We start from the raw sequence: 25,111 nt of genomic DNA, 5'->3' as shown, positions 1-25,111 counted from the left end.
TTAAATCTAACAGGCGTGGAATGCTGACGAGAGAGAGTCAAGCGCTGTACTCTGTGATATAGCCTTGTCAGCATATTAGGAGAGCTCAATTGTAGAGGTCTTGGGTGGGTGAACATTTTAACTTGACACCAAAGAAACTGGTATTTCCGAAGCAGAATTTTAATCACATTTAATAAAAAGATAGTTATAACAAAATTTGTAAGATGTAGAGTCTACACAGATTTTCTACATTTAATATCCAAATTACAAAAGAGACAAGACAAGATTCTTTTTATATATAAAAAACACGGTAAAAACTACATTGCTTGTGGAATAACATTTTAAACACTTTGGAATCATAAAATGCTACTGCACTTTAAAGTTATTGCTCAAAGAACTGATTCAAAAGGTTTGTTACAGTAAGATGCATTAGACCATTTTCATAATGTTTAGCATTTCTACTTATTTTGCTTATGGAATCTGTTTTTAGCTTTCTATGAATAGCATTGGTCCTGCTTCTAGAGGGAATGCAAGGAGATAGGCAACTGCCCCCAGAACTGACTGGATTCTCTCCTGTTGACATATTATGAAGGAAGGGGGGAAAAGAAAGCCATCTGCAGAAACACAGCAAGCAGGAATTGATCACTAGGTTCTCTGGGTCTCACTGGACACAAGTCCATTTGCTAGTAAGGAGCATTCCAAATTGGGGAACATCTTCCATCATTTGTGAACACGACCCATCCTTCATCTGTTTTCAAAGCATATTCAATACTGCTTTCACATCACATTGTCCATGAAACGAGTCTCATGAAATTGGCCCAAACACAAAAAGAATGCATTCTTTCTATAGAAAAAAATAGACTCATCCTGCAACTGGTACTTCATAAAATCGCTTCAAAGGTTTTCACGCCAAGCTCCTTTGCCTCGGCTTAATCCTTGGGTAGAGCTGGGGGGGAAATAAAAAATAAGTGATACAAGGGGCATAAAACACGTTAATATAAAATTGTTTCAGCAACGTTGGTGCCTACAGTTTAATTATGGAACTCGTCATGCACATTGCTATGGCAATCCCCACAGTAATTTTAAAACACTCCTACACATGTGACTAACATTTTACAGTGACGAGTCAATTGCAAGTATAGATATGAATGGCAGGAGCAATACTTGTTCAACTTAGCTGTCTCAAACTTTTTAAAATTCTATAAATAGTTCATACTTCAATATGGACATGTGCCAAGAACTGCAGCATCAGATAGTCTTATGTATCAGTTTCTTACACTTCCCCCTTTCCTCAGATTACCTGAAATTTTGGCTAAATATGTACTAGACAATGCCACATAAAACCATAATGGTACCAGTATCTTTATTAGTGCAGCCAGAGTTTTTAACAACCAGTAACTTGAATTCAGTGATGGACAAGCAGAAACATAAACAGACTTAGCACTTTCATCGCTACATATTACAGAAATTGGTTGCACATGATCTTGTGCAAGCAGAAAAGCAAGTGAGGATAAATTTGATTGACTAAGTGCAAGCAGCTACCACAGTCTTTTTCTTGCATTTCTGTTTGCAGAAGAGCCCTATCACAAACAGATATTTTGTGCTAGATCCAACTCTTGTGTCTTGTGGCTATTCCGAAAAATCAAAATTTCACAAGAATTGACTGGGGAAAACATTTTTGGTGATCCCATATATGATCTTCACTGAGTGAGGGGGAGGAACATCACCAAGGCCACTATAGATACACAAGACTGACATTTTACAACTGTCTGGTTCAAAATCATATTTTATGACTCCTGTTTCAGCATGCCCTCATCTAAACAAATTTCTGACTAATTTTACTTTGCAACATCAGTGGCTTTCGTTCTCCATAGCAGCCACCATCCACTATACTGATCCTATAGGGTTGACTTTCCTTCCTCACCTGGTAGTACTACCAGGACCTAGCTGCATGCAGGATCATTCCCAAATACCAATGCTACAGTCAATTCCAAAGTGGTATGTCACTATGAACCGACTAATCAAGGAGCCTTATGAGTAAGCAAAGCAGTTGTAGATATGACTGACAACTGTTATCTTCTGACCTCCAGTGTTAAATAAGGGTGACTGTAGGTGAAGATCTAATTAGATAATTCTACTTGAAATGCCTTTTTACACTACATTAGCAAGAGCTAGGGGGGGGGGAGGATCCCCTGTAACCAACTGCCTGAGAAGAGTTTCTGAAGATATATCTGTTAAGCAAATGAGATATTTTAAGCCCAGACAAGCAGCAGGAAGAACTATTTCTGACAAATAACAGGCTGCAGAGGAGAGACTCCATTTATAAAGCTATCTCTGAAAGGCCTAGGATTTCAGGCTTCAAAGCAGACTGTTGAAAATGTGCTAGTGTTTGTGAATCGGTGGATTATCTATTTGATGCAGTGGTACTGCCAGGCATCAAATATCAATCAACTGAAACCAAGACAAGACTCTGCCAGCACTACAGGATTATCTCCTTGACCAGATATACCAGTCATGTAATAAAAGATTAACAAAGAGAGGAATTATAAATACAGTGATGCCAAAGTCCATCTGCTATACGGTATTACTGCAGTATAGAAGCCTAGCATTACAGAACTGGAAAAGATAGTTTAGAGAGATTCTCCCTCTTTCCTACATTAAGTGTCATGAAGAGTACAAAAGAAAAGAGAACTCAAAAGCACTGCCCTTGAGCACTGCTCTCTTGTTATAAATCTGTCCTAAAACACCCTTTACTTGACTGTACGTGATAAAGTATCACAAGAAAACCCCATTATTAGCAATTTTACTTCCTACGGTTTTACTTCCTTTACAATATATTGAACTTAGCTTTGTATTTCGGGTATGCACAGCAACTCTGTTATATTTGAAGAAAAAGTCACATGGATGGAAAGCCTATCATCATCTTCTATGACAGTGGTTTTCAACCCAGAGGTTGAGATTCTCAGGTGAGTCACAGAACCATATGTGCTGGGTTGGGAGCCCCTAGAGAACCACCTGGAGGTTTTTTTACTACCTTTTCGGCAAAGATGCTGTAAGTGAGTATGCACAGAGAGCAAGGGTGCCAGGCATCCTGTCTCTCTTGCATGCATGCCAAGGGAAGCAGCAGACAAGGTCACTCCACACTGCTTGATGGGTTTGTTCTTTGAATAGTTGTTGTTTCTACCTACCCCAAGTAGATTACGTGGCACGTATCCTTCCTTGTCATTTAGCTGTGCCCACCACCACTCAATTTCTTCTTCATCTTCCCGGCGAAGTACTGTCATGCAATCACCTCCTTTCATGGACAATTCGTCATCATTCTGAGCATCATAATCCCAGAGAGCATAGACCACTCCCTTGTTCATTATTCCCATCTTCTCTTGCACTCCTAGAACAGGAAAAGATAAAACGAAGCAACTTACAGTACACTCGTAAGCACAGTTACATCATTTTATGTCCACTGAAGTCAAGGGTGCGGTTCTTCTTAGGACTACACTCTCAACAGAATACTGATGTTTGACTAGCACAAATAACGAAGAGTTGTTTGTTATTTGGAAAGGCTGCAGCAAGCAAGGATTATAACACAGTCAAATTTCTTGGAATTGCAGGAATGCCCAAGCAATTACAGATTAGCATGATGCAAATACACTAACAGGCATCTCAAAGTGTGAAAATCATTCCATTTACTTGGCACTGGGGAAACTTGTCCAAACACTGCCTGAAAAAAGCAGAAATTAACACACCATCTGCAAGTGTAACATTATTGCTTCTCTACAGTAACAACGTGAGAATTCTATCGTCACGACTAACAAAAGGGAGAAATCATTTTTATGCCACAGCACAGGTTATTCAGTGACCATATCCATATTCTAATTTACACTTCAACAAGATTCTCCTGTTAGTTGGGTCTACTTTGTGTCACTAGAAGCAGGGGTGATAGTAAGGCGGTACGTAGTACCAGTCAGAAAGCAGCCAAAATGATACTTCCCGTCTTCTGTTTCACGCCCCACCCCAAAAGAGTGCAAAATCCAAGTTACTTTCATCCCTGACTAGACATGAAGCCATATAGACACATTTTCTAAATAGCAATTCACAGACAGGACCCTGTTTTGTTGTCAACATACATTCACTTCAGACAGCAACCATCATAAACCAATGGTGCCACATGAGGTGATCAACAGCTAAACAGATGATATTGTCTCAATCTATGTAGAACTTACCACAAGGGATTCTTGTAAAAGGATTTTGGTCAAAGAAGTAGGTTAAATAATGTAAAGAAATATAAATAACACAAACACATAAATCGACAATAAAATAAAATAAAAATCCACCCTGAACTGTACCTATCATTCACTGTTCATTTGCAATATGTTATGGATTTGGTCCCCAAAAAAAGTAAGTTTTTTTTATTTTTGATCTAGAGGAGATATTTGACAGCAGGAGAAAACTTTAAAAGGTCGCTACTATCAAACAGTTAAGTACTGCATATTTTCCAACTGGCTGACTTTGGAGCTGGAGCAGTACATTTTTCAATAGTCAAGATTTCAATTAAGTTTAAGCAGAGCAAGAGAAAAAAAATCAGAATCAAGGATTGCACACTACATAGATACTTCAGTATATGCCACTAACACACTAGCCTTAGGGTCCAGGACCTGCATAACTGAGAACACTAAGGCATAAGCTCAGTGAGAACATACACTCCACAGGTTTAGAAGTCTCTGGATTTCAGTACCTGGAATCAGCATTGGAAGGATATTGGGCAGATACTAGATATTACAGGGAGTGCTACACATGGTAAGATTAAGGAAGAAGAAGAAGAGTTGGTTTTTATATGCTGACTTTCTCTACTACTTAAGGAAGAATCAAACTGGCTTACAATCACCTCCCTTTCCCCTCCCCATAACAGACACCCTGTGAGGTAGGTGAGGCTGAGAGCTCTAACAGAGCTGTGACTAGCCCAAGGTCACCCAGCTGGCTTCTTGTGTGGGAGTGGGGAAACCAACCCGGTTCACCAGATTAGTCTGCCGCTCATGTGGAGGAGTGGGGAATCAAACCCGGTTCTCCAGATTAGAGCCCACCGCTCCTAACCACACCACCACACTGGCTCTGGAAAGCAGCTATTGGGCTAGATGGAACAATGGTCCAGTTCTGCAGAAGACAGCTACTCTTGTCCTACGATTCTTCAGCAAGTATACTCAAAGACAGCCTGGTGAAAGTTTTTTTTTTAATTACTTGGTTCTACGTTCCACATGATCTTCTAAATTCACCCCCACATAATGTGTCATTACCACCATTCTACTTCACTGTAAATCAAAACTGAGAAAAAAATGGCAAGAAGGTAACTAAAGTTGCTCCAACAGGCAGTTCGCAGCACATGCAGCCAAATATTACATTCCATTTTTCCCCCTCAGTACATCCAAGAGTGGGTCTCACACTCAAAATGGAAGGACTGATCAAATCCCAGTGGGAAAGATTATATGCTTAAACTCTCTTCCTTCAGCATGGATTAATTTAACTTCAGCAAGATTTCCTGGACAAGTTTTTAAGCACTGTATGCACTTTGCCACTGAAAGGGATTAGCAGAACATTACACAAGAATGTATGAGAGCAATTTCATTATACCAAGTCTGTCCAGTGTACATGCAGTTTGCATCTTGCTCTGCTAAATGCAGCGGAATATCTTGTTTAACCCTTTTAAAAGGACAGGAAGGAACAGAAGGGTGAAAAATTGCCTGACTCAGCTCCTTGGAAGAAGGAACTGTGTTTTCTACTGAACAGATACTTTAGCATTAGTGGTGGATGACGAGAAATTCCAAACAATTGAACACCATAAAATACGCTGCAAGATTCTCTTTGCAAAAAAGTGCTAGTATCTTTCATTCATAAACGAGATCACTGTAAAGTCTCCTGACCTGAAATGAGCAGGTGACCTCAAGCTGACCAGCTTTCTTCATTTAACTCCTCTATCCCAACTTAGGCACAAAATTGTACTTATAATCAATACCTTCTAAGATTTATCAACACATGACGTCAGTGGTGCTCATGTATAGGAAAGATAAGTCTGAGAATCAGTATTCTATCTTCCCTTGCTCTGAGCACACAAAAACCGAGCAAATGAGTGATCAGAGGTGGTAAAAGAAAGGAAACCAAGTCCAAGGACAGTCAGCATTACTCAGCTGATGTTAGGGACCTGAAAGAGTAGATGGCAATCAATCTCCATTTTTAGCTCGCACAGAAAGGTTCAAACCCTCTGTAGAAAGAAAAAGCACTTGCAGCACAACAGGCATTCTAGGAAATCTAGTTGTTGTCACGTACCATAGAGAAACTGAGAACACTGCGTGTAACCTTCTTCCATTTCTTCGCACTTGTCCGCCGCAGTCTGCATGTCACTATAGGTTGTAGCAAACACCGCAGCACCTGACTCCACCAGGAATTTACACACTTGGACATTATTGCAAGATGCTGCACAATGCAGTGGTGTCCTACAGATTCCATAAAAGAGAGGGAAATGACAGCATGTTCTGAATAGTTCCACATTCACAGGAGGGAAAATATGGATTGTGCACTACTTAAAAATTTTTTTTAAAGCTGACACTGATGAAATTTGCCATGGGTGTGAGGAGACAGGGGGACCCTTTTTAACTACAGATAGCTGTACATCCTCCCAGCTGCTTTCACTGCAGCAGGAACAACTATGAGTGACCAACGTGAGCATCCTTTTTCACTCATGGTATGGCATCTAGTTTCAGCTGAACAGCCATCCCTTCACAGTGTATAAACCCTCACACCCCTGCGCTTATCTAACTGGGAACTATGGATGACAGAGTAGAGAGACCATTACTAACTAGATTGTCTTGTCCCATACAGACCACAGAAGTCAATTCCAGGCTTTAATTCTACTCTGACCACCTTCTGTTCTGGTTCACTGGTGGCAACTCCTCCCTTCACTTATAAAGGGAATGATCTGTCAGGAAGGGAAGCTGAATACTCACATCTGGATTCCATATCAGCACAAGACCCACAGGTCAGAGAGATCTAGTAGTTTAACTTACACATGTGCTAAACCAAAGAAGCCAAAGATCACTCTTACCATCCATCACTATCTGCAGCATTTACGTTTACACCAAACTGTACGAGGAATTTCACTATCTCTGTGTGACCGGCACACACAGCATTGTGAAGCGCAGTGATACCCTCATCATTGGGCAAGCTAGGATCTTCAACCTACAGATCAAACACAGAGAATGCCACAGAGTAAATAAATGTCGTTTCTATTTATCCCAGCGTCTTCTGATATTCTCGCGCTAGAATAAGTCAGACTGTACTCTTCCACCATCTGCAAGCATTTGTAAGTAAGCAGAACTCTTTTTTGGACTTAAACCAAAAATCCATATACCTCTAGACAGTCTCAGATCAATAATGGAAACATTGAACTTATACCTCATAAATGATTCTCTGTACAAGGTCAAATTCTCCCTCGAGGGAAGAATCTAGAAGCAAAGCAAGAGGATTGAATTTCACTCGCATTCCATGGGAAATCCTGTCTGAGCCGACTTTACGCAAGTTTGTCCTCTTTCCCTAAGGATGAAAAATAAGGCATATTTTTTAAAAAGACTTATAGTTCACAAGGAAGACTGCATTGACAAATCAAGGATATTAAACAAAGACACTAATTCATTGCTACAGGAAGCTAAAAGCTGTATCTAATAAAGCCAGGATTTATATTCCATGCTCAAAACCTCAATTTTTAAAAAAAATATTTTCACTCAATCACGGGCTAAAAAAATGATCACATTCTTTATCCTAGGGAGTACCTCCCAATGTGACTAAGCTAACAGCAAGCAGCTTCCAAAAATATTTGAATGCTACTAACATAATGTGCTGCAAAAGACAGGACTGCATTTCAGTGTGGAGAATGAAGAGTCACCATCTGAAGAAGGCGAATGAGAGGAGGTAAGCGGGGAACAAGAATAAAATAGCAGCGGAGACTGGGTATTAAAAAGGGTTACGGGCAGGCCTACACATGAAGGATAGGGGGTAGGTGGGAATGGAATGCATCAGAAGAGTAATAAGGCAAAATCAGTTGGACAGTGATACACCAACAACATGGATTGTTGGGAAGATTGTTGCAATCGTTTGTAACTTTTGAGTTTTCATCTCTCTTATGAAGCATCAGACAAAGGCAAGAAGGGGTTAAGTAGTTAGTAGTGTCAATGATCAAAAGTGTGTAGCAGCTTTCTATTCCCAGTATTTTCCTTACTTTAAAAGCTTCCATAATAGGAACCCTGTAAAGCAAAGTTTTTAATAAGTGGGGACCTTGTGCTTTTGATCACTAAAAGTGAGTATTGCAGAAGTGCATCTCTTTGTGCAGAGCTATTCCAGTCTAAATCCATTAGTTTCAGCAGGCTTAGACTGCAGAAACTGCATAGGAGTGCAGATAGAGAAACTTGGGGTGATCAGTTTCAGCGAGCTTTGAACACTTGAAAGCTGCCAGAAATACAGCTCACATTCTGTCACAAGTCACATTCAACCCAGGATTCATTTGTACTTATTTTACACCAGTGATATCGCCAGCTGGTTCAACAGCAGCAAATAAACACTATTCAGAGGGATATGCAAATTCTGACAGATGTCAGAATAAATAAGTGTAAACAGAAATGAGTCATGTTGGCAGTTGCTCAGTTCACACTCTAGGAAGGGTTTTCTTCACAGAACCTGCTTTCCAAAGCAAGATGACTTGGGCGGGGGGATATTTAAGTTTTTCTTAAAAAGAAACTGGTAAGTAGCTATCTTATTAACCCAACCTACATCACACACACTAGTTTGGGCTCGATACCAGAACAGTGCCCATGGGGCACACTTATATCTGGTCCCAAAACTTGTCAGTGTTTCAAGCATCAACAGAAATTGTGGGGAAAACAGCAACACCAGCTTAAAGTGATGGAGTGGCGAAATAGGTTTAAGAAGATGTAAAGATTTCGGTGTGAATGACAGATATAGATGAGCTGTACAACAAAGACTTATTGTAAGAAGCAGGGCAGTAAATAGAGTAGCAGCTGCCACTGAACATCAGGTATGCCCCATGAATGTCACTAATCTGGCGTTAGTCTATACTGAAGAGGCTAGACCACACAGCCTTAGATGCTTCTCTTCACTCTACTCTATAATAATCAGGACATGGATTTTCCGAATATGCACATTATTAAAAATTCAAAAACCATCCCCAATTGTGCATTACTTTTAAGGGGTCCACAGGACACAAAACTCAAAACCACAATCATTCCAAAGGGACATTTTAAGGAGTCTATTTGATCCCAACATATTCCAATACTGGCAGGAATTTTTGCCCAAGTCAGGAAAACACAACAGTATACTATTTGAGGAATCTGCCCCCATCAGTTGTAAACTAATGGTTTATGGACATGGGTTGTTATTTTATCTACCTGCTGTTAACTGTAGTGCATGCATAGGCATTGCTATCCAGATGTCTTTGTAGCAAATCCTAACAAATGCCTCTAAAAGTGATGGCAATACAAAAACATAGCCAAACAGCCAAGTCAAACCAAAGAGTTCATGGGCCCAAAGAAGAAGAAATAAAAGGATGGGGGAGTGAAAAAGCTTCTAAGGGAGAAAATTCTGTCTGCCGCAGGCTTCTGTTTATGCTGACAACCTGAGACATATTCTCACTTCTAGCATTCCCAGCTTACACTTCTAACCACATGATCTACAAATGTTGCTGAAGATCTTTGCTGTCACCAACTACCATTTGTTTCAAGAGAGGTTGCTGTTCAAACTAGCCTTTTACACAACCTGAGAAAATCCTGCAAATCTAAAAACTACCGTCCAATGGAAGGCGCAATTCACTGTATTTCAACTTCATTTCAGTTTGATGCAGGATTCCAATAAATCAAAATTGTACTGTTAATAATAAAAGAAAGCAATGTCAACCCCATCTGCAAAGACTGGCCTACCCAGCTGAAGTGAGGTAATATACTACCTCCACAACAGAGTCTCAAATGAGTGAGCCAAGTTGTTGTTTTTTACTTACAGGTGGCAAAGAAAATTGTCCAGTAACTTCAGGAGGTCGCATACTGAACAAGTCCTCTCCCAAACTCTCTGCTTCTCCTGAAGGGTATGGTGGAGGTGGATAGGGAGGGTATTCCTCCATATACACTTCCATGGGCAAGGGCACCTCAAGGCTTGGTTCTTCCATGTCAGACTGAGTGATTGAGGTGTTGTCCGATATTCCTTCAGGAACACTCTCTAGTCCTAACAAAGGCACAGGCCCTACAGTCTGATCAGTACTTGTGCTTTCTGCCTCCTCCTCAACAGCAGGCTCAAGTGAAGTAGGAACCGTTTCTTTGTCCACCTCTGTGCATAGGTAAGGGTTTGGAATTTCTGCTGAGCTCTCAGCAACAGCCACTGAAGTCTGCTTTGAAGGGTATGATGGAGCTGAGATCGTCTCCATAGCAGCTAGCGTTGTTCTCTGGTACAAGAGCTTCTGAATATTAGGCCCATTGGGACCCTCTGGTTCAGTAATGGAGCTACGTTTCTTCAGTGGCCTTGGAGCGTTAGATAACTTCTTCCGAAGGGCCTCCAGATCTGCATCACTTTGATTTCTGTAAGGATTTGACAAGAAAGGCAACAGTTTGGTAGGACTGAGTGGACGAGGAATGCGTTCAGTTTCATTATTTTCACTGGCCGAAGCTGTAGTCTCCAGTTCAGGTTCTGGACTGGCTGGCTTGCCTTGGGCGCTTGAATAAATATTCTCTGACTGATGCTGTTGATTTGGGGGAGCAGCTCCAGCAATAACTGGCTTTCCGTATACTGTGGAGCAATTTAGAAAGAAAACCATAAGCATTTGGCAACAAAAACAGGCAAATTAAAAATTTACTATTAAAGAATACAGTATAAACAGGACACATAGGACACATTAGCACAAATGTAACCGCTGGTTTATATCAAAACTGCTAAAATGGAGTTCGCCGTAACTGTCTCTTGTTCAGACACACCAATCTTCTTTCTCTAACCTTGAGAAGTCATGAGTTCAAGTCCTACCCACTTTAATTTTAATTTATTTTACTTTACTTTGAAAAGTACGTATTTATTTTACTGAAAGCAGTGGCCCTGTGTGCTGTGAATTAGGAAACGGCTGCAGCATCAAAGTTTTTTTTAAATCAGTATGTGGTATAAATTTCAACTTGCACACAGTTCTTCCCTATAAATGTATAACATTTTCACTGAATTATGATCATAAAAGATAACTGCAGATTTTGCAAACCAGAATTAGAAGTCCTTGCTAGAAGGGTTAAGAACTACTGGATTTAAGGAAATTAATTTCTTCAGTAAAAGAAGACCTCTTCAAATATCAATTGTGGCTCTTGTACCATAAATCACATTTTTCTAAAAGGTATCTATTGGCCAAGATTCAAATCCAATTCACCCAAAATGATCTAATCATAATTCTAAATATGGACACATAGGTGGGAACCCACCATGATAATAAAGTATATCCAGCCTACACAAGGAATTTTAAAAAACAGAAAAGAAAACCCATGAGGTGTGGCTATTATATGGAAAATAATCAGCTCCTAATGTGTTTTGTATTCTGCTTCAAGGAAACCTGTTCAACAGTTAGCTAGACATGTTATATTTTTTCTTAATATAAGATGTGCATAAGAGGTCCTTTTAAGAGATGCATATCCAATAGAACACATATTTCCAAATGAATCCCCCCACCATCCTTCACAATCCTTTAAGCTGTTTGGGTTGTGCAAACGTGTGGGGCAGGGAAAAGAATGAATTGGTATTATAAAAAGTTCTTTTCAGCCAATCCTAATTAACCATCTACAAAAGGACACTTAAGCGCTAAAACACAGCACAACCCTTAATAGCTTGAATAATTGGAGGAGGGGGTTTGAGTTGAAGGATTTCATTTGTTTTCCTTCAGCTGGGGGGGGGTGCGTTGGGAAGGAACTGAGGGATTCTGTGCACTTGTGTTCCTTAAGCTAACAGCCACCTGTCAAATTGAGGGCTTGTGTCTATTTGCCCTCTGCCAGCAAGTTGCCAGGAGCCCATGGCATCATGAGAATTACTTGCAAATGCCATCCTTTGTCATTCAATTATTGGGGATTTAAAACATTTCCCCTCTAAACTGCAGTGAGCACATTTCACTGGTATACTGGTGGGCAAGCACCACCCATTTTAGTATTGAAAAGAACATATTTTTTTCAGTTCCACTATGATGACAATACTAAGTAAAACCAAGCCAACGTTTACATATTAGTGACAGCAAGATTATACAAAAGCTTCATAATCCATTTATAATAATCTCTTCCCAGTTTCCCCAGAACCAAATCTATTTTTACAGCTATTTGGGAGAACTTCCAGTAAGAGAATCTGCACACGCTTTCAGTGAGCAGAACACAAGAACAACATATGGGCAAACACATGACTAGAGAGTAGTACTTTGAATTTTTGGAGTTGTCCAAAAGCAGATTCCTTTGAAGTGTGGTATTGGAGGAGAGTGTTATGGATACCCTGGACCGCCAAAAAAACAAATCAGTGGGTTTTAGATCAAATCAAGCCTGAACTGACCCTAGAAGTTAAAATGACTAAACTGAGGCTGTCATACTTTGGACACATTATGAGAAGATAAGAGTCACTGGAAAAGACAATCATGCTAGGAAACGTTGAAGGCAGCAGGAAAAGAGGAAGACCCAACAAGAGATGGATTGACTCTATAAAGGAAGCCACAGCCCCCAATTTGAAAGATCTGAGCAAGGCTGTTAAGGATAGGACACTTTGGAGGACATCGATTCATAGGATCGCCATGAGTCGGAAGCGACTTGACGGCACTTAACACACACAAATTACTCGTACCAACTGACGATATAACGTCTCTCTCTCACACACATACAAACACACACAATGTAGAGAATTGAGGTTCCTCTGGTGAAGCAGAATCACAGTGCTCTTGAAGTTAAATGACACCCAAATGCTCACCGCTTGGAAAATGTGGCCCTCTGGTGTGAGCCCTCGTCAAAGCACTCTGCACTGCCTGCTGAAAGTTCTTCCCAGGGGTCTGCTGCTTTGTATACATGCTGTATATTGAACTCGCAGCCACAGTCTGTGGCTTTCGAAAGGGGGGTGGAGGAGCCTCTTTGGCTGGCTGAGGGGTGAAAGGTCTCACAGCTGCGGCAGGAGGCATCTCTTGTTTGGGAAGAGTCTGGTCCTGATTAGGAGGCGGACCACTTGGGGACACAGAGATTCTTTGCTGGATCTGCTGAGGGGCAGGTGGCGTCGGCAGCTTCTGCTTGCTTCCCACAGTTGCAGTCACCAGGGGCAGTTTCTGGACATTACCATCAGGCTTAATATCCGGGGATGGAAGCTGACTGGCTTGACCAAAATAAGGTAAATTGATCTGTTTTGGCTTGGTAGGAACAGGTGGTGGTACTTTTGCCACATTTTTAGAACCCGTCTGTGAGGCAAAACGAGAATCAGGAGAATGAAACATGTATTCCGATCATAATGAGTTAAAGGTTAAACTAACTTGTCTACTAGATCAAGTTAAAAAGAGACTCGCGTCTGCAAAAAAACATGCTGAGAGAGTAAATCTCTCTATCTTTGCTTCTGAATTGTACAGCCTAAGATACAGCTTCATAATAAAGATTTTGAATAATACTTCCAACCATTCTGCAGACCTTGAATTGGTAACATACATCTGCTGCACAAAGTAATAGACATCATACATTGGCCTTGTGTAAAGACTAAGAGGGGTATGGCACACATGGTTACATTTCCTTCTCATTCAGACAAAGAACTGCCACTGTGTAATGAACTACCCTGAGAAAGAAAGGGGAAGATAATCACTTGCCAAAGGCAGCCACTGAGCCCTTGAGCTTAGTTTTAAATCACATCTCAGGCCAGATATTATAAACAGTAGATTACACTCGCTAACAAGAGAATTAGTAACTCAGCAGACATTCATGACAACAGTGTTCATAGCACATTTTCTGAATACCTGGCCATCCCGCAAGAGGTCTTCGCTACTCTGATTTTTTCTCAGTGTACCTGTTGCAGGCATTCCAGTACCTCCATTTGAGTCAACAGAATCGAACATGGAAAAGGGCCGTACTTTCTTCTCTCTAACAGGAATGTCACCCTCACCAGCTGAAAAGAATAAAGAGCTAGATGTAAAGCAGGTAGATGGAATACTTGCACACACAAAAAACCAGAAAGAGGGTACTCAAACATAAGCTTCTAACAAGATGCAGTGCAACAGGTTTGTGGCAAACTATCTTGAATGTTGGTTTGGTAAAGCAAATACAGAAAATTATTACTAACCAGGCACACACAAGCACAGACAAGAAGAAATGACTTTCCAGCTGCTAACTTCAAACCTTATTACTGAGCAGAGATCTTTATCTCAACTCAGGTGCCTATTAATAAAACATCTGGCTAAATTTTGTAAATAAATAAGCACTTAAACTACAGGGACACTGAGCTGTCTAGCTGCATGGATGATGTACGAGGTAAAAGATACTCTAAGAGTTCTCGCAGGCTGAGGCAGTGGCTGATGATGCCCACTGTAAGGAACTAAGTCAGCAAGTTGGAAGCCAACTCCAATTACCCAGGCTGCACATTTATACCCTTAGGAGGTGCAACAGAGCTTCCAAGCTGAAGACGAGGGCGGGGGGATAAGCAGACAACTCCTACTGCTGTAGGAAATTCATAACTGTTCCAGCACCTGAGCCATTGGGCTGAAGTATAGCACCTGAGTACATTAGCTTTACCTGCCACTGCCCCCACCCGAATTCTCCACTCAGTCTTTGAACAAATTTCATGGTGTCCAATTTATTTCGGAACGTATTTAGAAACGTATATGCTACCAATTCAGGAACCAGTTAGGAACACTATGAGACATAAAGGTAGCAAGCTTTGAATTATGTTTCTCATTGTAGTAAGATTCTTAAGCAGAAATATTATTTTATCTTAAAAAAGTAAAGGTCCCCTGTGCAAGCACCGGGTCATTCCTGACCCATGGGGTGACGTCACATCCCGACGTTTACTAGGCAGACTTTGTTTATGGGGTGGTTTGCCAATGCCTTCTCCAGTCATCTTCCCTTTACCCCCAGCAAGCTGGGTACTCATTTTACCAACCTCGGAAGGATGGAAGGCTGAGTCAACCTTGAGCCGGCTACCTGAAACCACCTTCCGTTGGGATCAAACTCAGGTCGTGAGCAGAGCTTGGACTGCAGTACTGCAGCTTACCACTCTGCGCCACGGGGCTCCTTTTATTTTAGCCAACAACAATAAAACCAACTATTAACCCAATAACAACTTACCCTGCCCTTCATTGTTACCATTGGCTTTTGCTATTGACAAAGGTGGCGCCTGGTTAATAAAGTTGTCAGTGCTTGGATTATTCCAGTCATTAACAGCCAGTGGAGGCTTTGAACCAGCAGAAGCAGAACCTAATGCAAAGGTAAACATGCAATGGAAATTAGAAAGAAAGAAATTTCAAGATCCAGGCCAGCACACATGGATGCTACACTTCTTAAAATAATAACAAAATATCTTCACTCTGCTTTGAGCATAGAAAATGTTAAATCTGGCAATCAGAAGGAGAGTTTATCACACAGCAGAGAAAAAGTAACAAAAGGAAAGCACAACTAAAGCAAGAAAAAATATTTTACAAATTGGTTTCAAAACTGATTTCTTTGTACCTAATAAATTTGCCAATAGTTAATTTTGGCTTAAACGCAGTGCGTATTAATATTTTAGATGTTTCACTATGCACTAAGCTGCGATAAGCTTCTTTAATTAATTTTAAAAAGGAAGGATTTTCAGAACAAGAATTTTCATGCTACCTGAAGAAAAAACAATATGTCAAATACAGAGGGGGTCAGATATGAAGTGGCCTTGGCGTGACTGGAAGGTGCTGCTGCTTGCACAAGGGAGAGTTCCAAATTTCCTCTTAGGCTGCAGGAAATCCGCCCCATTCTGCACCCAAATGCTGCCCCACAGGGCTCCCCCCAAATAAGAACTTCCTTTATGATCACTGAGGATTACAAATCAAATCACAAATCAAGAACGATGCAGGATTCCTTAGCTTAATTACACAGTGACGTTGAGAGGAATGTGGATTCTGAGACCAATCCAAACATTAAAGCGGATATTAGACTTGTATTTTGGAACTTCCCAATAATAATCCCCTTCTGGGAACAGATCTTAACTGTAATCAAAGAAATGACAGGCTATGTAATGCCAAGATTTCTGAAAGTAAGCTACTTTAAAAACTGTGTTGGAACAGACGATACAGAAATAGTCATGGCCTTAGTAATAGGTGAAAGAACGAGTATTGCCATAAATGGAAGTCTATAGATTCACTATCATTGATAGAATGGTGTAGAATAATCTGGAATACAACATTTTTAAGAAAGATGACTTATTATAAGGGGGAAGAAAACAACAGGTTGTAAAAAATTAGATACTACTCATTGAATTGAAAATTTTTGGATAATGTACAGCCTTGTGTATTATTTTCCATGATATAAATAAAATGTTAAAAAAGAAAGAGATGTGGATTTTGAGACTAATCCAGGCATCAGAGTATGTGCTTGTTTTCAAACAAGCAAAAAACCCCAGAAAAAAACAGTTTGCTGCATATGGTAGTTCGTTCCCCAGCAATCGTTGCTGCCCTGGTTTGTAGGCTCTGACTAGGAATAAAGTTTGTTCTCTACCAAGTTGGAGGCATGTGGATGAGTGCCTATTGTATATACTGGTGGCCACAAGTGACAATTTGCTTAAAAACATTTGTGTGTGTGTTAAGTGCTGTCAAGTCGCTTCCGACTCATGGTGACCCTATGAATCAATGTCCTCCAAAGTGTCCTATCCTTAACAGTCTTGCTCAGATCTTGCAAATTGAGGGCCATGGCTTCCTTGACTGAGTCAGTCCATCTCTTGTTGGGTCTTCCTCTTTTCCTGCTGCCCTCAACTTTTCCAAGCATGATTGTCTTTTCCAGTGACTCTTGTCTTCTCATAATGTGTCCAAAGTATGACAGCCTCAGTTTAGTCATTTTAGCTTCTAGGGTCAGTTCAGGCTTGATTTGATCTAGAACCCACTGATTTGTTTTGTTTTGGCAGTCCAGGGTATCTGTAACACTCTCCTCCAACACCAAATTTTTTAAAAAATTAAAAAAAGTAAATTAAAAAAAAATTAGTACACATTTTATCACCAACTGGAGCTCTATTGACCATTGCCAACTACAGCGTAGTCTGGCAAGATCTGCATTTTCATCTCTGCATGATCCCCTAATTTCCACATAAGTTTTGTAAAAAAAAAAAAAAAAGTGCATACACAGAGTGCTTTACATCCATATAGATCCTTGTTATTGTGAGATAATGACTGGGAGCTATGAGACGCTGATTCATCCAAGGCTACTCACATGCAATATACACATGAGCAGGGAGGGGAACCAAATCTCCGCTAAACTCAAGCCTAACATTTGCAAATTTCACGGGGTTAGTCACAGAGCAACTTTCACAGAACATTTAACACTGCTTCAGCAAATGGGCTACTGGCCAGGAGAGAGGAGAGGACGCACAGTTTATGTAACTAAATCCTGTTTCTATGCTAGGAATAAAAATGTGTCTTTTTAAAAAGAAGCCTGGCATGAAGCGCTGAGCAGCAGAACAACCTGACTGTGACTAAGATTTCGCAAACCAGGCAAGTATTCTTAAGCCATTACATCCATATTTTGCACAATGTTCTCAGATATCATGCACAGAATAAGATGTTTCATGCTATCCCTCTACCTTTTGTTCAAAGTGCTCTTTTCATCAACGACAAAACTGAACCCATGAATATTTTTTCTTGCTGAGCCCAATCTAGGACTCCCTATATAGGAAAATGAACTAGATATCTATTTGCTAAATTCCTTACTTTTGGATGACTTGCTTCTTCTATTTCCAGGCATATCATTAGCCAATGGTAAAATCTTTATTTTCCACTTTGAGATACAAACTTTTTTATTTGCACCCTAATGTTAACATTCCATGGAATATTTATCACTTGTATTAACAGGACTTGCACTTAATATTTCCAATTAATATCAGGATGAAACAGTCATCAGATAATTATTTCTCTGCAAGAATTTTGAAGACAGACACACCTTGTAATATTTTTTGCATTAACAATTTTACCAAGCTTACTGCTTAAACAGAATAAGATACACAGGATGAAACAAACATCTGTGTAAAATTCAGATACCACCTCTAGCCAATTAAACTAATTGGGAAAGCTAGACGAAAAGATACATCATTGTTACATTCAGAGCAAAGAATGAAATGGGACAAGCTAGCTGGTGTCCCTGATGTTATGTTTGAAACAGCAAACCAGATGAAGTGAAACAATGACAGGAACGGGCAGAGTATTTAAAAATGATAATTACCACTGGGAGCCTTCATTTGTGAAAGAAACCCTCCTCTCATATTCGGTAGGGTTTGGGTTTTCAGCGGGCCATCAGGAACTTGTAAGGTTGCAGTTCCATCTGGAAAGGGAGGTTTGACTAGAAGCTCATTCCTTGAGGCAATGCGTGGCATGGTGGAAGACTGGATGTAAGGACCAACAGCTGCCACTCGACTTGGAGTAGACACCACTGGCTGTGGCTGATTCCCATCTGAAGACACCTAAGGATACATGAAGAGAGATATTTAAACATTACATCACACCCTACATTTGGGGAAAGAACAAGCAGGCTCTTGCTATAAAGAAGACATTTTTACAACCCAACTGCATTTTCAATACAAAAAAGCAGCACTCTTGCCTATAAAAGATTAAGTAGGTTAATGCTGATGTATTACTTAAAACGTTTTCATACTGCAAGGGAAATTCCACCACTCAGGGACACGTGTAGCCTCTCAGTGACCCCCCCTTCCAGTTTTAAAATTTTTAATTCAGAAGAAGAGGATTTTTTTGGCACTCACTGGTACATTCTCTTTCTGCTGTAATGCAGCCTTCTTCTTCCACAGCCGTTCCCTCAGCTCATTAACACGCTTGTCCATTACTGCCACCTCTGAGTTGCGTTTGTTTAAACAGTCCCTCTGTTGCTGCAACTTGGCATTCTGCTCTTGGTTCAGTTTGTTCCTCAACTTAATCATTCAAGAGAGGGAAATCAGGGACAAATAACTTGCAAGGCAGATGACAGGATGGAAATTGGCAATTAAAAATAATAATAATAATGTGAATCGTAAAAAGAAGGAGAGACATGTCAGGAAGTTTGGGTTGGCATTTGCTTCTTTAAGCAGCATACCAGCATAAAAATCTAAAACCTAGAGAAACACTGTATCCCCCATTAAATAAGGTTGTGCGGTTCTTTGACTTTTTTGTAGGGAAATTATGAACCAAGATCTTTTGCAAGGCCTACCCCCTTTAGCTATTATTGCAGGTTAGCAGACCTGATTTGCAATTACCTGAAGCTCCTTGTACAGGCGGTCCAACTCAGCTACAGCAGACTGGTTGTCATGGTAACCATCAATCCGACCATTCTTCAGCATCTCCAGTTGTCTGGTCAGTTCCTCTACCTTTGACACAGCCAGTACCAGTTCTCGTTGTTTTTGCTGGAACAAACTGTTCATTTGTTCAATCTCCTCCACTGGAGAGAAAGACAGAACACAATAGCCGTAGCTGAGAAATGACTAAATGTGGGCTGCCTCCAAGGCAGCTGTTAAGGGGACAGAAGCAGTGAGCAGCTCTGCAGCACAGACCTCAAAACAGAGATAACACTGATCGGGAACTATCAAGTCATCAGTTCCAATTTTTTTGAAAGGATCTAAATCTTAAGAAAAGTTTTGCTTTTTTGTTGTTGTTCCAACATGGTATATAAGATAAACACGAGAATGCATGCACATCTAATAAAACATCTCATTCTGGCAGCTAAAATGGGGGCGCAGGGATGGAGGAGACAGTCAGATACGTATTATCTAAGACTAGAGCAAGTTTGAGATATGAGATTTTGTTCTGGGAGAACTCAAACGAACCACTAGCAGATTTGTTGAACTGAAGCAGTCCTCTGTGTCATAAAAGGCATCCATAAAATACTGAACGACCAGAATTTTTTTTAAAAAAAATTGGCTGAATATATTGTTACAGATGTGTCTTCTCATGGCAGGGGGGATGGATATCTGTCTTATGAAGTTCCATCCATTTGCAAAATATAGCTTACAGCACATTAAAACAAACTATAATACCAATGAACTGAAAAAGTTCAGACTGTATATATTTATAGAGTGCAATTCTAGAAAGCTTTTCTAAAAATATAGTTAACAATAAACATACAAGTTCATAAAACAGAACTGAAGACAGAGAAATAATAGCTTCTGAATCTACCTTATTGTTCATTATACTGTTTCTGAAAGGCTAAAGGAAACCTGAACCCAGAGGCATCAGGGTCAGGCCTATTTCCTCTATGCTGTTCAAAGACTATCTGGCCAAGTAATCATCAATTTGAGTATGTTAACAGCATAAAGTTTTATTTGTGCTCTCATGTCCAATAAAATACGTTACACAGATTCTCTCTAATTCATTTGGGTGCTGCTGAGTCACCTTCATCCAAACAATACTATACGCTGGAACACCTCTATATATTTAATACATAGATGAGAAATGGCTAACAGCCATCACTACACTTGAAGGCTGCAAGTTTCATCAACTGGTTTACATGTTGTGCAGCGAAAGCTGGCTTGGTATAGTGGTTAGAGAGTTCTATTAAGATCTGGAAGATCTGGATCCAAATCTTGATTCAAAGTTTGAAAGGAACCTTCAGCCAGTCACACACATTCAGCCTAACGTACCCATCAGGGCTGTTATAAAGACAACATGGGGAAGAATCATGCGCATGCCACCCTGAACTCCCTGGAGGGCAGGCAGGATAAAATGCACTAGAGAGATTCCTTCTGTCCATCTGTATGTTCCTCCTAAATTATTTTTTCCTAAACTAAGCTCCAAATTTCCTCATAAAGAAGGTGTTCCAGGTTCTTTATTATTAGTATTCTTCTAATGGACCACAAACTTCAAAACACATTGGAAAGGAAGGAGCATGTGTTGCACAATAGGATATGGAAATGCTACATAAAATGGATAGGACAAACATTTGAAAAATCTGAAAGATGAACCACCACAAGTTATGTAGTCAACAGCAACTGTTTTCTCCAATGGAGAACCCAACAGTTAAGCATCCAAGTCTCTTACTACACAAAAAGCCCTGTTAAATAAACAGGGACTGAAGAACAGTTAATAAAACAAAAACCTTAACCTTGGAAGCAAGGTTAATATAAGAGGGTGTAAATTAACGTCCCATTAAAGGTCAAAGAACATCAGTTAGAATTATTTTAAAATAAATTAGAGAAATAGCACAATCCTGAGGGAGAGGGTGAAAGTGCACAGGGAGACCATGAGGCGTTCTGCCACTGTATCACTGAGATGCACAGAGCGCCCTGGAGGTGCAGAGCAATGCCAGCACAAGCCGCTGCACTGTAGGAGGAGGACGACCCAGGGGCATGGCAGGAGATGGTTAACTCCCTAAGCTGTCCCAGCCCAGTAATGCCTCCCCCAAACCAGTGGAAAGTTATGCCATCAAAACCACAGCATCGCCCATAGGTGCCCATACAAGGGGACAGGCCAAGCACCTCCCGCCCCAGGTGTGGTCCTACCCTGAAGACCTGGCGGAGTGCAGGATACCAACTACAGCAGCAACTGGCAGCCTTTTCCTCAGCAGTGGCCACCCCCTCCCTCGCACCCAATCATAGCGCCCCCCAGAACTACAGAAAACTCCTCCAGGACATTCCATAGTTCAGTAGGTAGGGCACGTGACACAGGACTCTTGACTCAGGTTTGTAGAGTGATTCCTAAGAGTTTAAAGGGAGATAGCTCTGGTGAAATGAGCGATCCCAGGCCAGTTTAAGAGAGAAATCAGGGAAGGGTGTTGATGTTCTAACTCCTACAAGTAAAGAAACACTGTGTAAAAGAAACTTAAGTTTAAGAAACAAACCAGAGACTGTCAAGAGAAAGCCCTCGCAGTAGCAAATTAATATTCAAACACTTGTATGTGAAACTCCTTGACACATTTAGAAGTACAATATATTCCTTGAACTTAACCATCTCAAACTTCTCAGTTCTGTTGTTCTGTTACAATCTACATTTCTTGTTATCGAAGAATTGCTAACCTAACTTTTAAATCCCACAAAAAAAGCTACAAACAAAACTATTTTTGTTAGATCATGATGGGTAGTGGTGTTAGTCTGTCAATAGAAAGGAGCAAGAGTCCAGTAGCACCTTAAAGATTAACAAAATTTCTGGCAGGGTATGAGCTTTTGTGAAGAACCCCGTGGCGCAGAGTGGTAAGCTGCAGTACTGCAGTCCAAGCTCTGCTCACGACCTGAGTTCGATCCCAACAGAAGTTGGTTTCAGGTAGCTGGCTCAAGGTTGACTCAGCCTTCCATCCTTCTGAGGTCGGTCAAATGAGTACCCAGCTTGCTGGGGGTAAAGGGAAGATGACTGGGGAAGGCACTGGCAAACCACCTCACAAACAAAGTCTGCCCAGTAAACGTTGGGATGTGATGTCACCCCATGGGTCAGTAATGACCCAGTGCTTGCACAGGGGACCTTTACCTTTTTATCAGCTTTTGTGAGCCACAGCTCACTTCTTCAGATACAGCTAGAATGTGATTCCATCTATCCTTAAGTAAAGAGTGAATTAGACGCACAATGACAACATAAATATCAAAAGCAAGTAAATGACATTAGCAGGCGTGATTGAATTAGGTGTGATATGCAAACGGTAGTAGGCGTGGAGAAATTAGCATTGGTAATGAGACAGGAATCCCAGATCTCTATTCAGTACAGGAGAACGCATTGTCTTGAGCTTCATTATTAGTGGTAATTCAGCATTCTCTCTTTTTAATCTCCCTTTGAAATTCCTTTGTAAGAGAACCACTACTCTTAAATCAGCAACTGAATGCCCTGGAAGGTTAAAATGCTCCCTCACTAGTTTCTGAATGTTGTGGTTTCTGATGTCAGACTTATGCCCATTTAATCTTTGTCATAGGGACTGGCCTGTTTGTCCAATGTAGAGGGTGGAAGGGCATGGCTGACATGTGAAGTCGTTTTATTGGTTGCCCTGCGCAGCTTGCACAGGGAATGGGCTGTTGGATGGTCTAAGGGTGTGTGTGGCTGCTCTAGCATGGGGGGGGGGGAATGGAGAGGAGTTAATTCTGGTTCCCACACTCCCCCACAGCACTGCTGGAATTTGATAAGCCATGCAGCTTGGAAGTGCAGGCACAGGGGACCCAGGGTAGATGCAAGGATGCTGATGCCATGGGTATAACATAGAGAGGTGGTGGAGTGGCGTCCCTGTCAAAACGATAGATCTTCACGGCAACCCATCAGTTGGGCCATCCAGTTCCCATTTTTGTGGTGTGCAGGAGCAAAACATCAGCTCTAAGGCTTTTATCGGTCTCTCGCCTCTCTCCCTGTGGGGATTGAACCAGAAGCCCTGGCCATGCTATCCCAATGCTTCCCACTGAGCCATGCCTGTCTGCGCAATGGTCTGCATGGCCCCATGTGGCTGGCAGTGATGTCAGAGCTGCAGTGGAGTGCCTAATGCCTGACGGCATGCCTTTTTTAAACCTATCCTCTTGGCCCAGTGATTAGGATACTCTTCTTCGGCATGGGGGCTGCGAGTTCAAGCTTTGTCATAGGAGGGGATGTGTGGTTTGGAGAGGGATGGCTGAGTGTGCGCAGCACTTCTGCTGCCAGTCAAGCCCTTAAGGAAGGAGTGGGTGTCCTGTAAGCCACATGGGTGCCCTTCTCCTATGGGCTGGAGGAAAGGAACTCAGGCCACATGCTTTTATTCAGGTAGAACTGTGCTGGGTCTTTCCTCTCTGTCCACTGGTTCTGTGTGTGGGGGTGGGGAGTAGCACCAAGCAGGGGCTGTGGCTCAGTGGTAGAGTGGCTTGGCATGCAAAAGGTCCTAGGTTCAACCCCCGGCATCTCCAGTTAAAGGGACTAGGCAGGTAGGTGATGTGAAAGACCCCTGCCTGAGACCTTGGAAAGCCGCTGCTGGTCTGAGTAGACAATACTGACTTTGATGGACCAAGGGTCAGATTCAGTATAAGGCAGCTTCTTGTGTTCGCCAGTGGCTGCATCAGTGGATGGTGACTGGCTTCACCTGTGTGTGTCACTCACCGGGGCATCGCTGGCTGCCACTGTCTGACTGGTGGGGGTATGCCAGGCTTTCTATGGACCACAGTGCTATCACTGTGCCATCTGTGCCTTGCAGAGGGGCACATGCTGTTATTTCTCCAGCTGAATGTCCATGGGGTACAGACCAATGGTGCTTTTTTTGTTGTTGTTGGTGGTGCTGGTGGCTGACCATCACCACCACAGCAGCCCTCTGGACTGCCCTGAAAAACACTTAACAGCCCAATCCTATCCACATTTACTCAAAAGTAACACCCATTACTTTCAGTGGAGCTTACTTCTAAGCATATGATTGAGCCGCAAGAGTTATAAATGCAACATCTGCAATGAAACAATCCAAGAAATTAAATCCATAATTTTCCCATCAAATTTAACTATTCTAAAATATGAACATCTGAACAATGAATTTTAGCATAAAGGTTATGAGTCAGTCAGCCAAGCTCTTTCAGTAACAACTCACCTAATTTCCCATTACTGAGCCTTTTCTGCTCCACGTGACCTTTGAGCGCTCTCACTTTCTTCAACTTGGCTTCCTGATTTTCGGCAATTTCTTTTAATCTTTTGAGTTTTTCCTGCTCTGCTGCTTGCTGTTGCTGCCGTTGATCCTGCTGCTTCAAGAATTTTAACCTCTGCTCCTGTAGGTGAATAAGACATGGATACAGTGATTTGTGGAACAGATGATACTTTGTGCATGCTATGTATTATGCACGACGCTACAGAAAACTGCAGAGCACCTGATTATTGTAACTTTTAAGAATAAAGACTCATCACTGAAGGAAGTTAAATTCTTGGTTTATGATTTAGGGTCTAAATACAGACAGAAATTATCGAAAGAAAGGCCACTTTAGGAGGCGCAGATGAGAGCAGAGA

The 25,111-nt window shown here is 41.3% G+C and overlaps 1 protein-coding gene across 1 annotated transcript in view; it reads right to left on the bottom strand.

The window, feature by feature from the left end:
• Positions 1–646: 646 nt before the first annotated feature.
• TP53BP2 (tumor protein p53 binding protein 2) overlaps positions 647–25,111 on the bottom strand; it is a 53,393-nt gene continuing 28,928 nt past the window's right edge. Inside the window, exons 6-18 of the mRNA XM_056852664.1 lie at positions 24,702–24,876; positions 19,456–19,637; positions 18,970–19,134; positions 18,435–18,672; positions 15,327–15,455; positions 14,003–14,151; positions 12,985–13,459; positions 10,028–10,806; positions 7,420–7,557; positions 7,070–7,203; positions 6,295–6,461; positions 3,168–3,367; positions 647–925 (exon numbers count right to left, since the gene is read on the bottom strand). Of these exons, the coding sequence (XP_056708642.1) occupies positions 884–925; positions 3,168–3,367; positions 6,295–6,461; positions 7,070–7,203; positions 7,420–7,557; positions 10,028–10,806; positions 12,985–13,459; positions 14,003–14,151; positions 15,327–15,455; positions 18,435–18,672; positions 18,970–19,134; positions 19,456–19,637; positions 24,702–24,876 (2,973 nt within the window). The 3' untranslated portion in view covers positions 647–883. The remainder of the gene's footprint in view (positions 926–3,167; positions 3,368–6,294; positions 6,462–7,069; positions 7,204–7,419; positions 7,558–10,027; positions 10,807–12,984; positions 13,460–14,002; positions 14,152–15,326; positions 15,456–18,434; positions 18,673–18,969; positions 19,135–19,455; positions 19,638–24,701; positions 24,877–25,111) is intronic.

This window comes from Euleptes europaea, chromosome 7 (genome assembly GCF_029931775.1).
Source record: "Euleptes europaea isolate rEulEur1 chromosome 7, rEulEur1.hap1, whole genome shotgun sequence".
Lineage (NCBI taxonomy): Eukaryota > Metazoa > Chordata > Lepidosauria > Squamata > Sphaerodactylidae > Euleptes > Euleptes europaea.
Note: the sequence above shows the minus strand (reverse complement) of the source record. Positions and strands in the feature narration are given on the sequence as shown.